General features: G+C 40.1%; 1 protein-coding gene across 3 annotated transcripts in view; it reads left to right on the top strand.

Annotated features, from left to right (window-relative positions):
• The window catches only part of CTNNA2 (catenin alpha 2), a 1,107,789-nt gene that overhangs the window by 123,001 nt on the left and 966,326 nt on the right, over nucleotides 1-18,462 (top strand). For all 3 annotated transcript variants that reach the window (XM_081101401.1, XM_081101400.1, XM_081101399.1), the window contains one exon: nucleotides 14,200-14,305. In XM_081101401.1, coding sequence (XP_080957527.1) covers nucleotides 14,204-14,305 — 102 coding nt within the window. In that variant the 5' untranslated portion in view covers nucleotides 14,200-14,203. The remainder of the gene's footprint in view (nucleotides 1-14,199; nucleotides 14,306-18,462) is intronic.

The raw sequence follows: 18,462 nt of genomic DNA, 5'->3' as shown, positions 1-18,462 counted from the left end.
TCAGATGCTGCTGCCCTCCAATTTCAGATGAGGGCAGGTGAGTTGCCAAGGGGACCACTTGGGTGGCTGGGGAGTAAAGACATAAACATAAAGAGAAACTGGGTTTCCGGCTTCATGTGCTGCGTTCCCTGCGTTCCATCACAGCACACCTGCAGCGGAGTCCTGCTCAAAAAGGAGCTGGTGCTTGTCGGTACGGATGGCTCTAATTCAAGTTCTGAGCTTTTTCCTGGAGCTCTTTCTGAATTTGGAGCTCTTTAAGCTGTCAGTAGTGGGTTGAGCAAATACATTTAGATGCACCTATATTTACTTTAGTCACTTTTGAAGAATGACAGTGCAATATTTTGTGGGTAAATTTGTTCAAGAGACTCTGGTTCCCATCTCCCTCACAGCACATCAGCCCAGCAGTGCCAATTTTATAAAAGCCTGATTTATGCCAATCATATACTTATGTGTTGATTCAAAAAGTATCGCATTTTTAGTCCTGACCTGAAGGAGCTCAACATTCTAGTGAGCTCCTGACATGAAAGAGACAAATGAATGAACAATTAAAATAGTGTGTGATGTGTATAGCACAGTATAGGAAGTACGATGTGCTGTGACAGCAAGGCTGGGTCTGAGCAGGTCAATAAATGATGCCTGAGTTGACTCTCAAAGGATAACTGAGAAAAGCCAAGTACTGACAACGGGGAATAAGCTTCCCAGTAGGTGGAGTGACAGGGCAAAGGCTTAAGGCATCCAAGCATATGAAGTTTGGAGAACAGCTAGCAGGTCACTAAATCTGGAGTTCACAAAGACTTAAGATGCAAGGTGGATGAATGCTGAGCAATAAGTCTATGCTGGAGGACAGTAAATATCACTGCAACTTTATCCTTAGGCAAAGGGAGTCATTAGAGACTTTCAACAGTGTGACATGCTGTGATTCATATTTCAGAAAACCCACTAAGGCTGAAGAATAAAAGGAGGGAATAGAAGGGGCTGAGACTGAAGGCAAAAGAGGCTGTTTCAATAATCGGAAGAAGAAATGACGAGACCCATCGTTAAGGCGGTGTTGACAGACAAAAAAAGAAGTGACATTTTTGAAATACTGGAAATAGAATTTAGTAGAGTTGATAAGCCTGTCAATGTAGGATGTAAGAGAAAGGAAAGAAAAAATGACACCTACATTTCTGACAGAGCCTGATAGATAGTGGTTCTGTTCATTGATCTATGAATACAGGAGTTGGACCAATTTGGGGTGAAAGATGATGAATTTAGTTTCAAGGATGTTGCTTTGAAGTGTTTGGAAACCTAGTAAAGGGTTGCATAGAGGAAGTTGGAATTGAGGCAGGAGCTCTGAGCTAGAGAAATAGATGTGGGAGTTTTCAGCATAATTGTAAGCCTTTGACATGAATGAGACCACCCAGAGACTGTGTGTAGAGCAGGGAGAGACAAAGGACAATGATGGAGTTTAGAGGACCAACATAAAGGGCATGGGAATAGAAGAGGAGGTTGACAAGAAGACGAAGAACAGGATGCCAAGAGGGTGATGGAACACTAAGAGAGAGTGATATCCTTAAAGCCAAGGATATAGAACATGGTTAATATTGTCAAATACCACTGAAATGTCAAGATAAGAAGTGAAAAGGGGCCATTGGATATTTTGAGATGATGTATTTTTAAATTTTTATTTAGGTATGGAATATGTGATCATTATATAAGTTTAATATATGTACATATATACACAAACATATATAAATACATATGCATATATAATTATGTGCAAATTAAGGATTGACCTAAATCCCACCACCCAGCATAACTTCTGTTAAATTTTCAATATATATCTTCCCAGACTCTTTCTATATGCAAATCTATACTCTATTTAGAGATAGGTCTATGTATAACAAAATGAGTTCCTACTATAAAAATATGAGACACTGCATGCATTTGCTTGTCATTCTTTCCCAGAGACCATGATGATCTTCTCCTCATCTTTCCAATTTTAGCACATAACCTGGTGAAGCATACGGTGTCCACTGAATTAAGCAGCAAGGAGATCATTTGTAACTTCGCAAGGCTAATTTCAGTGGACTGGTCAGGGCAGTAGCCAGATTGGTATGGGGTGGGCAATGGGTGAGGAGGTAGAAGGAACAATATGGACTATCCTTTCAAGAAGCCAGGCTGGGAAGGGGAGGGGCAGTAGAGGATGTCAAGAGAGGAATAGGATGGAGAGGGCTTTTTGTTTTCATTTTTTCAGTTGGACAAGACTTTCCACTGACTAGACTGAGCCAGAAAAGGGGGAAACATTGAGGATCCAAAGAGGAGGCTATGAATGATAGAGTGAGTCATAAGAAGGCAGACAAGAATGGGGGGCAGGGAAGAAGAAATAAGCTCCATTTTCAATAAGGCAAAAGGGAAAGAGGTGAAGGTGGAAAAAGATCTGATGAATTTGCAAATGGGTCACCTGAGGTGATGCGGGTCACCTCAGAGAGAATATGACGGATGAATATGTAGTTATTTATTTGATAAAGGCTTATTTTTTTAAACTTGCTTGAACCGAAGAATTGCAATATTGAACTGGATCCATTGTCTGTCCACTTGTATCTTGAAAGAGTTGCTAAAGATGCCAGCTAGAAAGATCTGTTCTTCTCTGACAACCTGAAAGGTCGGAACGGTCCCAGGTGCTTTAGTTACCTTAAACAATCCACTAGTATCTATTGTCCACGTATTTCTCTGATGCTACTTGAAGCTGTACGTTTTCTTAACTTGCCTGCCCCTGAGACTATCTGCGAAATAAAGTACTTAACTGAGGGAAGCTGCATTGCACTTTGAGACAAATCCTGGTTGAATTCCATTAACCTTGGGAAAGTGACTTAAGGGCCTTGCATTTTAGTTGCCTTGTCTGTACAATACTAACAGTAACACACTTTAGCCAGTGACCAGGAGTGTTCAGTGAGATCTTTGCTGTTGTGAATGCAAATATCCTGAACTGAATGGAAAGCACGGCTACCTCCAGATGTACATATTTTACGGAGCCCCATTTGCATTTTCTAAATACCAGGATGCATTTTATTTTTGTATTTATAAAAATATATCACCTGAGGTCTTTTCTGGCCCATGAGCCTAAAATGAAATGTCACAGAGGAGCAGAAGGAAAACTGGGTTATTGTTTTCCTTTTTCACATACGACTTTTTATATCAACGGGCTTGATAAGGTGATTTACCAGGGGTTCTATAGGCTGAGTACCACTGGTGCTGAAACATCAGTCCTCACTATAGAAGACTTCTAAACACATGTAAATGCTATTATGTGTTATGGCCTTTCAGGTCTGGTAATTCACTTGCAAGGGGCAAGGGTAGCACAATGCAGGCAAATCATCTCCCATGTGCTGGAGCTGCCAGCAGACGCACAGCAGTATCTGTTCCTGTTAGACCCGGTGAAGAAGCCATTTTCCGTGGGAAACTGAAAGAAGCATGGGTGTGTTTATATTATTATTCCTCTGTGAGTTTCTGCAACTTTATTCCTTATTAACTGATCAGCACATGTATGGATTTAACATTGAATTTTAAAATAAAATACAATACCCCACTAGAGCTTGCTTAAACAAAGGTCTTAAGTACTAAGTATTCTTACAATCAGTAACAATAGCTCTTACCCAAATATCTGCTTTTGTTTCTTTATGTTATACCTTTTAAAAATGTTTTATTGATTTATCTTTTTAGAGTGAGAGAGGGAGGGGGAGAGAGAAACATTGATGATTTTTTTGTCCCATCTATTTATACATTCATTGATTGATTCCTGTGTGTGCCCTGACCGACTGGGGATCAAACCCACAACCTTGGTGTATCAGGAGGGCTCTCTAACCAACTGAGTAACCGGCAGGGCCTTTATGTTGTATCTTAATATTCTGATTACTTCGACTTCTTGACCCTCCATCCTTGGGTTACTTGAATTTTTTTTCATAATCTTGCTCATTTTTGTTTTTCAGCATTTTTCCGGCAGCAGTTTAGAAGGCACTGGTTATTTCACTATTTTGTTGCATAATATCACTCCATCAGTACCTGCAAAATTTGGTGCTGCTGGTTATCTCTTTATCACCTGACCTAAGTGCCAAGTTGAAATGGAAGGTTTTGGCCCTACTGTTGCCCACCCCCAGCTGAGCTCACTCTCAGAGCACTCCTCTCTTGGTGGATGGTTCCTGCTTTTCCAAACTGATGAGTGAGAGCAAGTTTTATCTCACCATTCAGCATTGATGTTTTCCATAGCACCTACCTGGGCCTCAAACACATTGGGTGGCTAGTTCACGTGCACTGAATGAATGAATGAAAGAATGGAAGGGTAAGTGGATGAAGGAAGGAAGAATTGGAACATACAGGATTTGTCTTCTCTTCTAGAGTATTGAAGGTATTCTGAGGAAGGAAAACCACTTTTTGTTTTGATTAAAACCATTACTCTCTAGGAAATGAATCCCACTATTGAAAAGACAAAAATGGGTACTTGAAAAGAATTAGCTATTTGGGTCATGTTTTATGTGTGTATGCGTAATCAGTTATGAAGGTTCTGATGCCTATATTCCACAGATGATAGAAACAAACCAAAGACCTTCATTTGTGCCCTACTGAGTTTGTAATCTAGTGGGTTATGTAAAAGTAATGGCAATTTCTTAAGAATGAGCCAGTGAAGAATAAGTAAGATCTTTGGTAACTGATTGTACAATCCAGTAGGAATTTAAGGGTTATGGTGAAGATACAGTGTGAGAATGTCAGTATTTGGATATTGGAGGAGGAAAAGGAAGGTGTCCCCGGTGGGGACTTTGGGAAGCAGTATGAACCCTGAGTTATAATGTGGTCCACACCTGATTGAAGCAGATGACTTATGTTAAAGAAATACGGTCTAATAGACCATGGTCAGATGTGGAGTTAGGCCTTCTTACAAATAGGACCTGTTACAAAGAGAACTCAGGACTTATTGGAGAAGAGAGTTAATTAATCATCTTGGTTCTCCTAGAAAAAGAATGTTTCAGATAAGTAGTTTGGAGTGAATTATACTAAAGAGCAAAAGATAATGAGAGCAATTTGGTGGTTATTTTGCTGTAATCTGGATATGAAATGTTGAGATCCTGTTGAAGATTAGAGTTGCATAGTTATTGCCTGTGGAGTTCTAATTTACAGGAGGTTAGAAGGACACAGGCTAAATTAATTGCCAAAGGAGCTGTGTTCCAATTAAATAGTTTGAAATTACTTTTGGACTATAAAGATAAATCTTCAGAATACGCTCTTTGAAATATTAACAGTTTTTATTTTCAGTTTTTAAAATCTATTGCCCAGTTCTGAATTGCATTGTTGCTGAAGAATAATAAACAGGTAGAATAATGCTAGTTAACCATTGGTCAATTATATTTTGTATGTATATATGTATTTATTATTTATTTATTTAATAAAAGACACAGGGCATTCTTTATTTTATTTTTAAATATATTTTTTATAGATTTCAGAGAGGAAGGCAGAAGGAGAGAGAGCAAGAAACATCAATGATGAGAACACATCCTGATCCCCAGAACACTGGGGATCGAGCCCACAACCTGGGCGTATGTCCTGACTGGGAATCAAACTGTGACCTCGTGGTTCATAGGTGGACGCTCAACTGCTGAGCCACGCCTGCCAGGTGGTCAAGCATATTTTGAAAAAATGTGCCCCTGGTGGGACTTTGGAAAGTTAACATTGCACATAGCATAAGCCCTTTCTGCCTGGTTACCACTTATGTTCATACCCCAGTGGAAAAGAAGCCATAATTTAGGAGTAGATTGAGTCTCTTTATGCTCCAAAATGAATTTATAGTAAATGATGAGGCTATGAATGTAGCGAAAAGCAAGCAAATGAGTTTGATAGATACCAGCTTTCATTTTGAATTTAAAATTGCTGTGTTTCTATTAACATTCTCCTGGAGTAGTGAGTTTCTATTAAGTTAGCACATAGTTTTAAATTTTATGAGTATGCTATTGTAAGTATAAAAACCCATTTCAGTAAGATATGGACATAGTTATTTCTTTTTTAATCAGCAAGCTCTAGGCTATGTATTATTAGTCTAAAGTTGTCATCCTGAAAGTCTTGAGTCTGGGATCTTTCTTCGTATACTGCTTTTTTTCGTGCAGTTTCGTTTATTTGGATAGAAGACATAAGATGCTTTGAGGAGGATATAATAGTTTGATACTTACTTAATATGTGCTTTTCAAAAAATTAAGGTGTGCTTTAGGAGGGATTTATGCTTAGAGGTGAAGTGCTATTACAGCCTTTTGAAAGTATTAGAATGATATTTTGTTCTGCAGTGGTTTTTTTTAGAAAAGGTTTATCATAAATAGAGGTCTTGCAGATATTTTAACACTTGATGGTAGTGTTAAGCTTTTCTTTCATCATAGCAGAGATAATTGCCCTACCCCCTTCCTCTGCAGATAATGAGGAACAGTTGGAAATTACACAGCCCTTCAATTTTGAATAAAAATGGTGATGGATCCTCTAATTGCAGCAGGAACTTGCATTCAGGTCACCTCTCAGTTCACAAGCCAGGGCTTTGAATGGTTATTATGTAGAGGACCTTGATGAGCAATGTGCTGCCTTTTTATAGTCAGAGTAAGAGAAAATGAGCTTAGATTCACAGAGTTATGGAGGGAAGTAAGAAGCAGGACTTGTCCACAGTTAGGCCATTAGGTTAGGCCATTTCCATACTCAGGGTACCACCAGGAAGAGTGTCCAACATCCCTCTCTCCCTCTCCATTTCCACCTCTTCTGTTGCAGGGAAGTATATTCTGCTGGGAACCAGGGTGTCCTTTCCTCTCTAGGGATATCTGAAGGATAATCAAATGCCTCCTTTGCTGCCTTTGTTTCTCAATTTCCTCTCCTGCCTGTGATGCCTACAGTCACGTATACTCGACTGTAGGAAAAAACCCCTCTTACGATTGGGTACCTGATTATTAGAGGTACCTTTTTGTATTAACAATGGAAAATTGGAAGTGCTATTGTACTTCAGATAAAATATTTGCAAGATTTATTTTTGTAGCTCTCCAATAACTTCCAGTTATATAGGAACACAGTTTCTTTGGAAACATTTATTCTCTATTAAGCAAGTATTTCTTGACCCCTGCTTTTACATTCTTCACAGTGATCACTACCATGGTGGTGAGTCTAACAAGAAAAGCGTCTCTGGCTGGTGTGACTCGGTTGATTGGAGCATCATTCCATACACAGAAAGGTTGCAGGTTTGATACCCGGTCAGGGGACATACCTGGGGGTTGTGGGTTTGATCCCCTGTAGGGGCATGTACAGGAGGCAGCCGATTGAGATTTCTCTGTTACATTGATGTTTCTCTCTTTCTCTCTCTCTCCCCGCTTCCTCTCTCTAAAATCAACACAAAGCATATCCTCAGGTGAGGAAAAAAAGAAAACAAAAGTTATCTCTTGGAGAGCTTTTGGAACTTCTGGGGAAACTGGGGGTTACTGCACGTGTGATTGAAAAACCTTGTGTGATTTTGCTGTGGCATTGTACTTCCCCATTGAGAAACACTTCAAGGCATTGGATCCACAAAAAGCATGAGTAACTTTCAGAATGTGAAACAACAACTATTACAGTGATAATTGTAATAACAAGAGAGGTGTTTTCACACAGATGCTCATCCTGATCACTGCTCCCCTGCTGGCATGCATGGCAGTGCTCTGTGTTTACAACAGTGATTCTCGAAGTGTGATTCCTGGACCAGTAGTATCAGCATTAGATGGGAACTTGTTAAAAAATGAAGAAAAATAAAAACAAAAACAACAAAACAAATGCAGATTCTCAGATTCACCCCAGACCTAATGAATCAGAAACTCTATGGATGGGTTGCGTGTGAACACGTCCTCAAGGCTGTCGTGATGTACATGCAAATGTGAGAGCCACCTGTATTAGTTTTCTATTTCTGCTGAAAAAATTACCCACAAACTTAGCAGCAGAAAACAACATAATGTATCAGCGGGTAGTCTCTGAAGGTCAGAAACCCAGGCAGACTTGTAGGGCTCCTCTCCAGGGGTGGGCAAACTTTTTGACTCCAGTCAAAAAGGGTTCTTAAACTGGACCGGAGGGCCGGAACAAAAGCATGGATGGAGTGTTTGTGTGAACTAATATAAATTGAAAGTAAACATCATTACATAAAAGGGTACGGTCTTTTTTTTTTTTTAGTTTTATTCATTTCAAATGGGCCGATCCGGGCCGTAGTTTGCCCACGGCTGGCTTAGCCTCTCGCAAGGCTGAGACCCAGGTGTGGAGGGGGCTGTGTTGTTTACTGGAGGAGGCGCTTCCAAGAATCCACTTCCAAGTTCATTCAGGTTTTTGGCCGAATTCAATGCCTGGTGGCTGTAAGACTCAGGTCCTGTTTCTTTCCTTGACTGTCAGCCAGGGTCTGCTTTAGTTCCCAGAATCTACCCATATTCCTCTCTATGTGGCTCCTTGTAGCAACAGCGGGTCAGGTTCTTCTCACGCTCCGGTCACTCTGCCTTCCTCTTCTGTTTCACCCAATGGCCTTGTTTGATGCATCTCCCTGATCACTTCACTTCTATCCATACATAGGAGGAAGGTATTTTTAAGGAATCAATTTTACCCTGGGGCCCACCTGGGTAATGGGTAATCCAGGATCCTCTTCTTATTTTATTTTGTTAATCCTCACCTGAGGATATTTTTCCCATTTATTTTTAGAGAGAGTGGAAGGGAGAGGGGGAGGTGAAGAGAAAGAGACAGAGATGGAGAGAGAGAGAGAGAGAGAGAGAGAGAGAGAGAGAGAGAGAGAGAGAGAGAGAGAGAGAGAAAACCTGGATTGAACCTGCAATGCAGGCATGTGCCCTTGACTGGAAATTGAACCAGCAACCCTTCAGTGTGCAAGCCAATGTTCCAACCACCCTGGCCAGGGCATCATCTCTCTATTTTAATATCCAGTGGTTAGGAACCTAAATTATATCTGCAAAGTCCTCTTTACCATGTACTGAAACATATTCACAAGAGTAACACGAAGGGGCCAAAATTCTGCTTACTTGGAATAGTTCACCATAGAGTATTTCTGGTGGCTTTGCCTGGGTGCTGTGTTGCTTACTTGATGGCCCAGCATCACAGCCAGCTTCCCATTCTCACCACATGGCACCAAAGGTGGCTGGAGGAATCTGAACTGAAGACCTCCCTGTGTCACCAGGAAGTGAAGCCCCATTTCCCACGAGGTCTGCATGTGTATCAGGGCACCTGCCATCTGTGTCTCTCTAATCGTATCTAACATTCCTTTGTGTCGCTCCTCTTTCCCTCTCGCTCTCATTCTCCAGAGGGGCTGGCTCCTGTTTTTTATTCCTGTCCCTATCTCTATCTTCCTGCCATGGTCCAGAGCCCCATGGCGATGCTGGCATGGATTTAAGCCTAGGGATTATTCTTTAGCAACATAAAGCCTAGTGGTTATGTCATTCTCTATAGCCAGGCAGTTTATTTTCAAATTTTGTGATCTCGAGTAACTTTCTTAATTATTTTATGCCTTGATTTCCCTATCTGTAAGTGAGAATCATAATATTGCCAGTCATTAGCCAGTATTATTATAACTCATGGCAGAAGCAGTATGATTCAGTGTTTCCAGGCCTCATTCTTGAAATGCTGAAGAATTTTATTTTTAAATTTGTTTTATTTAAAAATATATATTTTATTGACTTTTTACAGAAAGGAAAGGAGAGGGATAGAGAAGAACACTGATGAGAGAGAAACATCAATCAGCTGCCTCCTGCATACTCCCTACTGGGGATCTGCCCGAAACCAAGGTACATGTTCTTGACTGAAATCGAACCTGGGACCCTTCAGTCTGCAGGCTGACGCTCTATCCACTGAGCCAAACCGGTTAGGACAAATGCTGAAGGATTTTAGAAAATTCTCTCTTTCTCATGTCTCTTATTTTCTCATCAAAGCTCCGTTTTCAAATATCTTGTCTTGTGGGATCTCCATTGAACCCCACCGCAATGAGTCCTCGAACTGGCTAAATCATAATAAGTCAGTCATCATTGCAAAGAAAAAAATAATCACATTTTTCATGTGTAATTATTTCATTGATTCTCAGAACAAATTCATGAATTATATAAGATTATTATCCTTGTTTTAGAAAGGGTGAAATAGAGGCTTAGTTTAAGTAATTGGCTCAACATTTCCCACAAGGTCTGCATGTGTATCAGGGCACCTGAATCATATTTCCTAAAATTTCATTGGCCAAAGCTCAATATAATGGGATGAGGAAGGATTCTCATGGGATGGGGAGGGATTGACTGTTTACTGAAGAACCATCGGATGTACTTTAAAAGCTGATGTGTTTTCCTTGCCCTTCATAATTTATAAGTACTGAAAGCATAAGTGGGATGACATTCCTGGCTGGGAGTCAGTGATCTTGTGTATGCTTGTCATGGGGGCCATATACCAACCTGTCATTTCTGCTTATTGACTGCAATTGCCCCATTTCTTTGCTCTACAGCAGCGGTTCTCAACCTGTGGGTCGCGACCCCTTTGGGGGTCAAACGACCCTTTCACAGGGGTTGCCTAAGACCATCGGAAAACACATATATAATTACATATTGTTTTTGTGATTAATCACTATGCTTTAATTATGTTCAATTTGTAACAATGAAAATACATCCTGCATATCATATATTTACATTACGATTCATAACAGTAGCAACATTACAGTTATGAAGTAGCAACGAAAATAATTTTATGGCTGGGGGTCACCACAACATGAGGAACTGTATTAAAGGTTCACTGTGTTAGGAAGGTTGAAAACCACTGCTCTAGAGGATATTTGATTTTTTTTTCTCTTCTCTGCTGTCCTTTGTCCTTGTTTTTGCTCTAGAAGCAAAGATCATCCTTGGGTTAATCTGGCAGACTATGTTTATGATCCCTAACTGGGAATGGAATCAATTTTATTCTGCTTTTATACAATTTTAATTGGCTGAAGGCTTTGATGGAGAAATATTTCTAATACAAGGTCTAACACGTGCAGTAGAAATCGTGTGCCCAAAGTAGCAGGGCACAAGTACTTTTTCTAGAAAGAGCAGATTGCAAGGATTATACCAACTCAAATGTTGCAGCCTAAGGAGCTTCCTACCTTCCTCCACCTCATACTCAGTAGCTGACAGGAGGCTAAGATGCTCCTGAGAGGCAGTCAGTGGGGATCTTAGATATCAACCTTTTGGGTTTAGAGGTAGAGATTGTGCAGTCCCCCCTCCGCCCTGTACTTTTCATGTTTGCTAATTTGAGTATTAAACCAATACCCCATTTAAAAATAAATGGGGTAGAGAAAGAATTTTAGTTTTAGTCCAAACCATATCAAAACTGCATTACTAGAAAAAGGCATTTAAAAGTTTCTATGACTAGGTTTTCTCCTTCAACAAGTGAATACCATATAACTTTTCCTTGCCATTTGCTATTGAATTTTATCTATGTCACAAGAAGGGACTGAAAAGATTGATCCCCAAAGGAATAAATTAAGTCAAGTGATTTGCCTGGTAAGCGTTGTCCTTTCATTTTTTAGGTTTAGAAGACCTCTGTGACCTCAGAACTCAAGGCTCTGTCTAACTCTGCTTCTTGGCTTACAGTTGGCTGATGGTTTTTCTTCAATGTCTCCCATTTCTCCTTGATATATGCTAGATTAGTGTCTGATGTGGTTGCCGCAGCTTTTTTGTTACTCTCCTCTGCATTTTCTTGTGTGTCATTGATTCAGAGTTATGCCTTGGAGCATCCAGAAAAGATTTTGTGTGTCTTCCCTGGTCTACCAGATTATACACATACGCTTACCCATGTTATAATTGCACTTCTCTACAGTCTTTCCTATCATGTTAAAATATTTTCACGACTAGTGGCTTTCTTGAGCATCATTATTATGCCATGCATTATTCTAGCAGAGATTGAAAAAAGTTTTCAGGGACCCTCTCCAGAAACTTGGCAGTAACTGTGTCGTAAATAATGGGACCAAGATCACTTATATCTGGCTTCGTCCAAGATGAAATAGCCTGTATCTGCAGAAAGCCTCTGGCACCTTCATGCTGCCACGGCACAGGAAGGTGTGCTGGCCAGCAGCAGAATGATGTGCCTACCAGAGCTGCTAGATAGCAGTTGGTAGTGTGAATGGGAAATATGTAAAATATTTCAGGTTTTTGGAGGACAGGCAGCATAGCAGTGCCAACTATTGTAGTTGTGAAGGAACCCACATCTAAATCGGTCTATAGGTTGGATCGCTACCCTCCGTTTATTTAAAGCATGGCATTTGGAGAGAAGTAAAATACCAGCACACTGTGTTTTTGCCTTTTCTTTTTCCCCCTGAAGCAATTTGTTGGGTCTGTTTGCCAAAGGATTTGCTGTAACAGGGCGGAAAGAGGCATGTGCCTGTGGTGATAGGCCTTCTTTGTAGTGTTAATTTGAATGGAAATAATCATCCGTATTGATTTATAAGGATGGAATTCAGTGGAGACATTGATTCAAAAGAAGAGAACAGCTGTGAACAGTTTGATTTATGGTGGTATTAAAGCAAATGCTTGAGTTTCAGTTTGTTCAGTTTAAGGTTGCATGTCCAGTGGTTAGCTGCTGAAATATATTTAGCATAGAGCTGTCAATTTCTCGACGAGAGGCACACCTGATAGAATGCATAATTGATTCTATTGGGGCCAGGACCATATTTTGTGCTTGATATGTGCGAAGCTGCTACCTGCATATCAGTGGTACTTAGGAGAAGAGTGCTTTAGAATGAAATGAATAACCTGATTGGACACTAATTTTATGAGACAAGAATGTAAATGCAGTGGGTAATCAGAGAGCAGTTAAATAGTGTGAACCTATTGCATAGCTATTGCCACTCGTTTGCAAGATATCTTTCCTATGAAGGGAACGAAACTCAGCTGTCACAGGGAATATAATCCTCCCAGTGGCCAGTTATGATGTGAAGAAAACAAAGCAGCCTTTCGTTATGACATGGGGTCCCTCATCTGGTGATCACGATGCATTTACAGTGCTTCCTGAAACCCTTGGTCTCCTCAGAGTGACTTTAGTATCCTTTTCTCAGTTCTCCCATAGCCCTTCTGTATTCCCTGATTACAATGTGAGTCACACTGAGTCATAGTTTTTGCCCACATTGGTTATCTCTCTACCTTGAGATAATTAGCTACTCCTGGACAAGGTCCAAGTCTTTTCCAGCATGCATGGATATGTGTACTAAGTATTGGATGAGTAAATTATGTCAGTGTCAGTGTGTCTAATCCTATGTAATAAAGAGGTAATATGCAAAATGACCCTCACTCTGTCACACCATCACAAGATGGCTGCATCCACATTGGAGGCAGGGTTCCCATAATGAGCCTTAATGAGCGATCAGCAGGGACCTGAGGCTGCGTGGCGCTGGGTCAGGGCAGGGAGACCATAGGCTGCACCCCACACCTGGTGGGGCTTGATGGGGGACCTCAGGCCACACACCCCCGCCCTGGTGCTGGGCCAGGGGACTTGAGGCTGTGCCCCCCGCCCAGCAGGGCTTGATGGGAGTGGAGCTGGCCGGGTCTGGATCTTGCCCAATGGGCGTGGGGCTGGCTGGGTCTGGTCTCGCTCAATTTCGAGGTGCATGCGAGTGGGCGAGGACTTGACTTTGGGTCCCATGGCATGACCCAGACTCTGACAGGAGGAAGATTTTCATATACATTTTACTAATTTTCTTTCATCTCTGATACTTCTATTGTAAAGAAAGGGCAAATAACAGTACAGTGGGGCCTTGACTTACGAGTGTCCCAACTAACAAGTTTTTTGAGATACCAGCTGTCTCTCGGCCGATTTTTTGTATTGAGTTGATAGAGTAATTTGAGTTAACGAGCTCGGTCTCAGAACGAATTAAACTCATAAGTCAAGGCCCCACTGTATTAAAACATTTCCTCTAATTAACTCCCTTTTAATGTGCATGAATTTTGTGCACCAGGCCACTAGCACATACAGATGCCTCCAGGAGCCTTGCATTTCTAATCGGATTCTAGCATCACCACCTCACACAGTTCTGGTTCTGAGTTCCCCACCTCTACCTTGACATGTCTGGACCAGACAGATAATCTGCAAGTATGTTCAGAGTTCTGGTGAATTATTCATTTTGAATCCCCATGGTAACAGATTCTTTCCGTGATCGTTATATCGAACTGACAAGTTGTGTTTCCACAGGGAGATGACTTCGGCCACATCACCTATCATTTTAAAATGGGACCCCAAGAGTTTGGAAATCCGGACACTCACAGTGGAGAGGCTACTGGAGCCGCTTGTCACACAGGTAAGGGATGTGCAAAAGCACTTTACTGTGACATGTGTGTATGTCCCCATTGTGAGAGGTGCACATGCATATCATGACTCTACACAGACCTTAGAAACCCTTAGGAGGGAATAAATCATGCTGTAATGCTGGTTACTTAATGTGTATTACTGTCTGAACTGTGGACAATTTTAGCGCGCAACGGGATTCCAAGTTCCTTTAAAAAAACCCTTCACATGATTTTTTAAATTAAGTTGATGAGATAATTAAAGACGGGGGCCTTGGTGAAGGGGACTCTCATTGGAAGTAATGGCTCACAGTCTAAATAAACCATTCTTAGCATACTTGTGGATGCTGGTGCACAGTTCGGAAGAGCTGTATCGACTGCTGCAGAGCAAAGATTACTTACTGAGTTGCTTTTGCTCTAGTTTACGAGGGAGGATGCATCATGCTGGAATGCTGATATATTCCATTTCTGTGTTGTCACAGTTGTCACATTGCTGATGACTGTCAATGGAAGACACATTCTCAGGACTGTTAATTTTTAAAAGTTGACTTTTGTGTCTTGTGAAGTGCATTCTTTGCTATATTAACTCAGTAATGTATTAATGTAAAAAATTCAAGATTTTTATGGTATATTTTTTGAGAAATATTACCCTAAATTAAGTAGAGGCCTTTCATATTGGTTTTCCATGGCTGCTATAGTGAAGTACCATAAACGTGGTGGTTTAAAGCTTTACAAGTTTATTTTTTATGGTTCTTGAGGCCAGAAGTCTGTAAACCAAGGTTTAGGGCTGCATTTCTTCAGGAGGCTCCAGCAGAAAATCCGTTTTCTTCTCTTTCCTAGTTTCTAGAGGCCACATGGCTTCTTTGGCTGTTTTCTCCATGTTTTCAGCCAGCAATGTAGCATCTTTAAATCTGCCTCTGACTGTGACCTATGATTCTGTCCTCACATCTCCTCCTCCTTTCCTCTTATAAGGACCGGCATGCTTGCATTGGACTCACTCAGATAGCCCAGAGTAACATGGACATCTCTGTGGGTAACTATTCAGTTTATTATAGTCTGCCCTCTGGCACCTCCACCCCCCAAATTCACATCCTTTCTGCAATAATTAAAACATAATGCCTGGTATAAAGTAAATGTTGAGTAAATATATTTTCCATTTTTATTTTTTTATGGTTATACAGTTAGACTCATACTGGCCATAAACCAATATTGCATAAATTAGAGAAAAGAATATGAGTGAATATAGAGTGGGTAAGCAGAGTATTTATTATACATAAACTTAATTTTTTAAATAAAACAATTTATTGAGTTATGATTGACATAAAAAGCTGTACATATTTCATTTGTGCAATTTGATGAGTTAAATGTACACCTGTGGAACCAGTACCACCATCAAGGCCATAAACATATACACCACTTCTTTGGTTATTCTTTGTTGTTGTTGATGTTTGGTGGTAAGAGCACAATATAAGATCTACTCTCCTAGGAAATTTTAAGTATATGGTATTATTAGCTATAGGCACTATTCTGTATAGTATATTCAGAAAATACTTCCTTGGTATCACTGAAACTTTGTTGCCTGTAACCTAGGCCCTACCCCTTTCCCTCTCTCCGCAGCCCCTTGAAACCACCATTTTATTCTTTGCTTCAATAAGTTTGACTATTTTAGATTCCTCATATATGAAATGTGTTATCACATGGTATTTGTCTTCCGGGTCCATAATGCCCTCGGATCCATTTATTTTGGCATAAATGGCAGGATTTGTCTTTTTAAAAGCTGCATAATATTCCATTGTATGTATATCCCAATTTTTTTTCAAGATTATTACATTTATTCTTTAAACGGACACTGCTCAAACTGTGTTTAGTTATCTTGTCAGAAACATTTTTTTTTCCAGAGGTCTTGTAAAAAGACTTTACTAAGAACCTATATGCCTCCCATTCACTGAGAGAATACTAGAACTTTTTTAAAAATATATATATTTTATTGATTTTTTTACAGAGAGGAGGGGAGAGGGATAGAGAGTTAGAAACATCGATGAGAGAGAAACATCGATCAGCTGCCTCCTGCACATTCCCTACTGGGGATGTGCCCACAACCAAGGTACATGCCCTGACTGGAATCAAGCCTGTGACCCTTCAGTCCGCAGGCCGACACTCTATCCACTGAGCCAAACCAGTTAGGGCTACTAGAACTTTTTAAGTGTCTTCTTAAATACACATTTATTATAAGCCTTGTAAAATGTTTCAGGACATGTATGTTTTATTACAACTTAAACTTAATTTTATTTCTTAACATATTTATATTTATTTTTACTTTGGTTTTGTTCTTAGCTTATCTAAATAATAGCAAATCTAAGATTAAAAATTAAAAATTGTTGTCTTTTCCATGTATTTTTCAGTCCAATTATTTACAAGTCTTCTGTCAGATGGAGACAATGCATTAAATATTTATTAATAGTAAGGACAGTAAGCTAATTTATATTTGTTCACTTACTGTAATAGAATGCTTAAAATGCTTACTACATTTTACACAGTGACTTAGCACTATAACTGGTCTTAACATTCCTCCAATATTTCCTGATATCTAAATGGTTTATGTTTCTTCCTAGTGTTCCTACCCTGATTAAAACAGACTCATTCTTTCAAAAATATAATTGTTAAGACAGCTTCTCTCTATATTAGTTACCCATAATATAATGGCTGTGCTATCAATACTACACATTTCCTTCCCTGAAATGTAACCTTAGGTGATGATCCCTGGAGGATTATGATCACAAAATATTAGATACTAGAGGCCCAGTGCACAAAACTTGTACAAGCATAGGCCTTCCTTCCCCCGGCTGCTGGAACCGGCTTCCCTCTGGTACCTTGGACCCGGGCTTCCCTCTGGCCGCCAGCAGTCACCCGGGACCCAAGCTTCTCTTTCAGCCCTTGCTTCCTCCAGAAGGTCATCTGGAAGGATGTTCAGTCTAATTAGCATATTATGCTTTTATTATTATAGATAAACTACACGGTCAACATTTAAAGCCAAATGTTGGCAGAAAAAAAATTAAAACCAAGTCTCTATTTGTATCAAACACACACACACTCACATTCATACAACTTTATGAATTGAATAAAGTTTATATCAATATTCTGTGACACAGTGTGCCTTGTAGCTAGCTATCCTGCAGTGTCTGATAAAGATGGATAAGGGAGGTAATAAACATCAGTAGTTAAGGGGTTCTTAGTAAAATTTCTTCACTGTTATAAGAAAATGACATCAGGAATTGATTGTTAAGTATTTAAAAAAGCAAATAATTTTTATTATTATGATCATCATGTATATGAGATTGCATATTTATCTTATGATGTTGCTCCGGGCCTCTAGTATGCATATAAGATCTTTGGTTAATCTCTTCCCCCCCAACCACTTCTCCCCTTCTCTCTGAGATTAATCAGTTTGTTCCATGTTTCCATGCCTGTGCATTGAGCGTCTGCCCTTGGTGGTCAGGGTGCGTCATAGCTACTGTTCGAATGTTCGGATGGTTGGTTAGGCATTTATATATAGAGATAGAAATCACAAAATTTCAAACGAGGAGAGACTTATCTTAGGAAATGTAAGTCTTTGGAAAAGATGCCTGGATTTTTTTTAAAAAATTCAAAAAATTAAGCTTTGTAATAGGCCACATTCCATGATAGTAATTATTTGGAAACTAAAACACTTTACTAGGCAACTTTATTAAAAAAATAGGAAATTAAGCCTGGTTGGTATGATTCATTGGTTGAATGTTGACCCCATGAACCAGGAGGTCACAGTTCCATTCCCTGTCAAGACACATGGTCGGATGCCAAAACCGGTTTGGCTCAGTGGATAGAGTGTCGGCTTGCGGACTGAAAGGTCCCAGGTTCGATTCCAGTCAAGGGCATGTACCTGGGTTGCGGGCACATCCCCAGTAGGAGATGTGCAGGAGGCAGCTGATCGATGTTTCTCTCTCATCGATGTTTCTAACTCTCTATCTCTCTCCCTTCCTCTCTGTAAAAAAATCAATAAAATATATTAAAAAAAAAAAAGACACATGGTCGGATTGCAGGCTCAATCCCCAGGAGGGGGCAATCGGCAGCCTATTAATGATTCTCTCTTATCATTTATGTATCTATCTCTCTCTCCCTCTTCATTCCTTTCTTA

This window comes from Myotis nattereri, assembly GCF_964212035.1.
Source record: "Myotis nattereri genome assembly, chromosome: 10".
NCBI lineage: Eukaryota > Metazoa > Chordata > Mammalia > Chiroptera > Vespertilionidae > Myotis > Myotis nattereri.
Note: the sequence above shows the minus strand (reverse complement) of the source record. Positions and strands in the feature narration are given on the sequence as shown.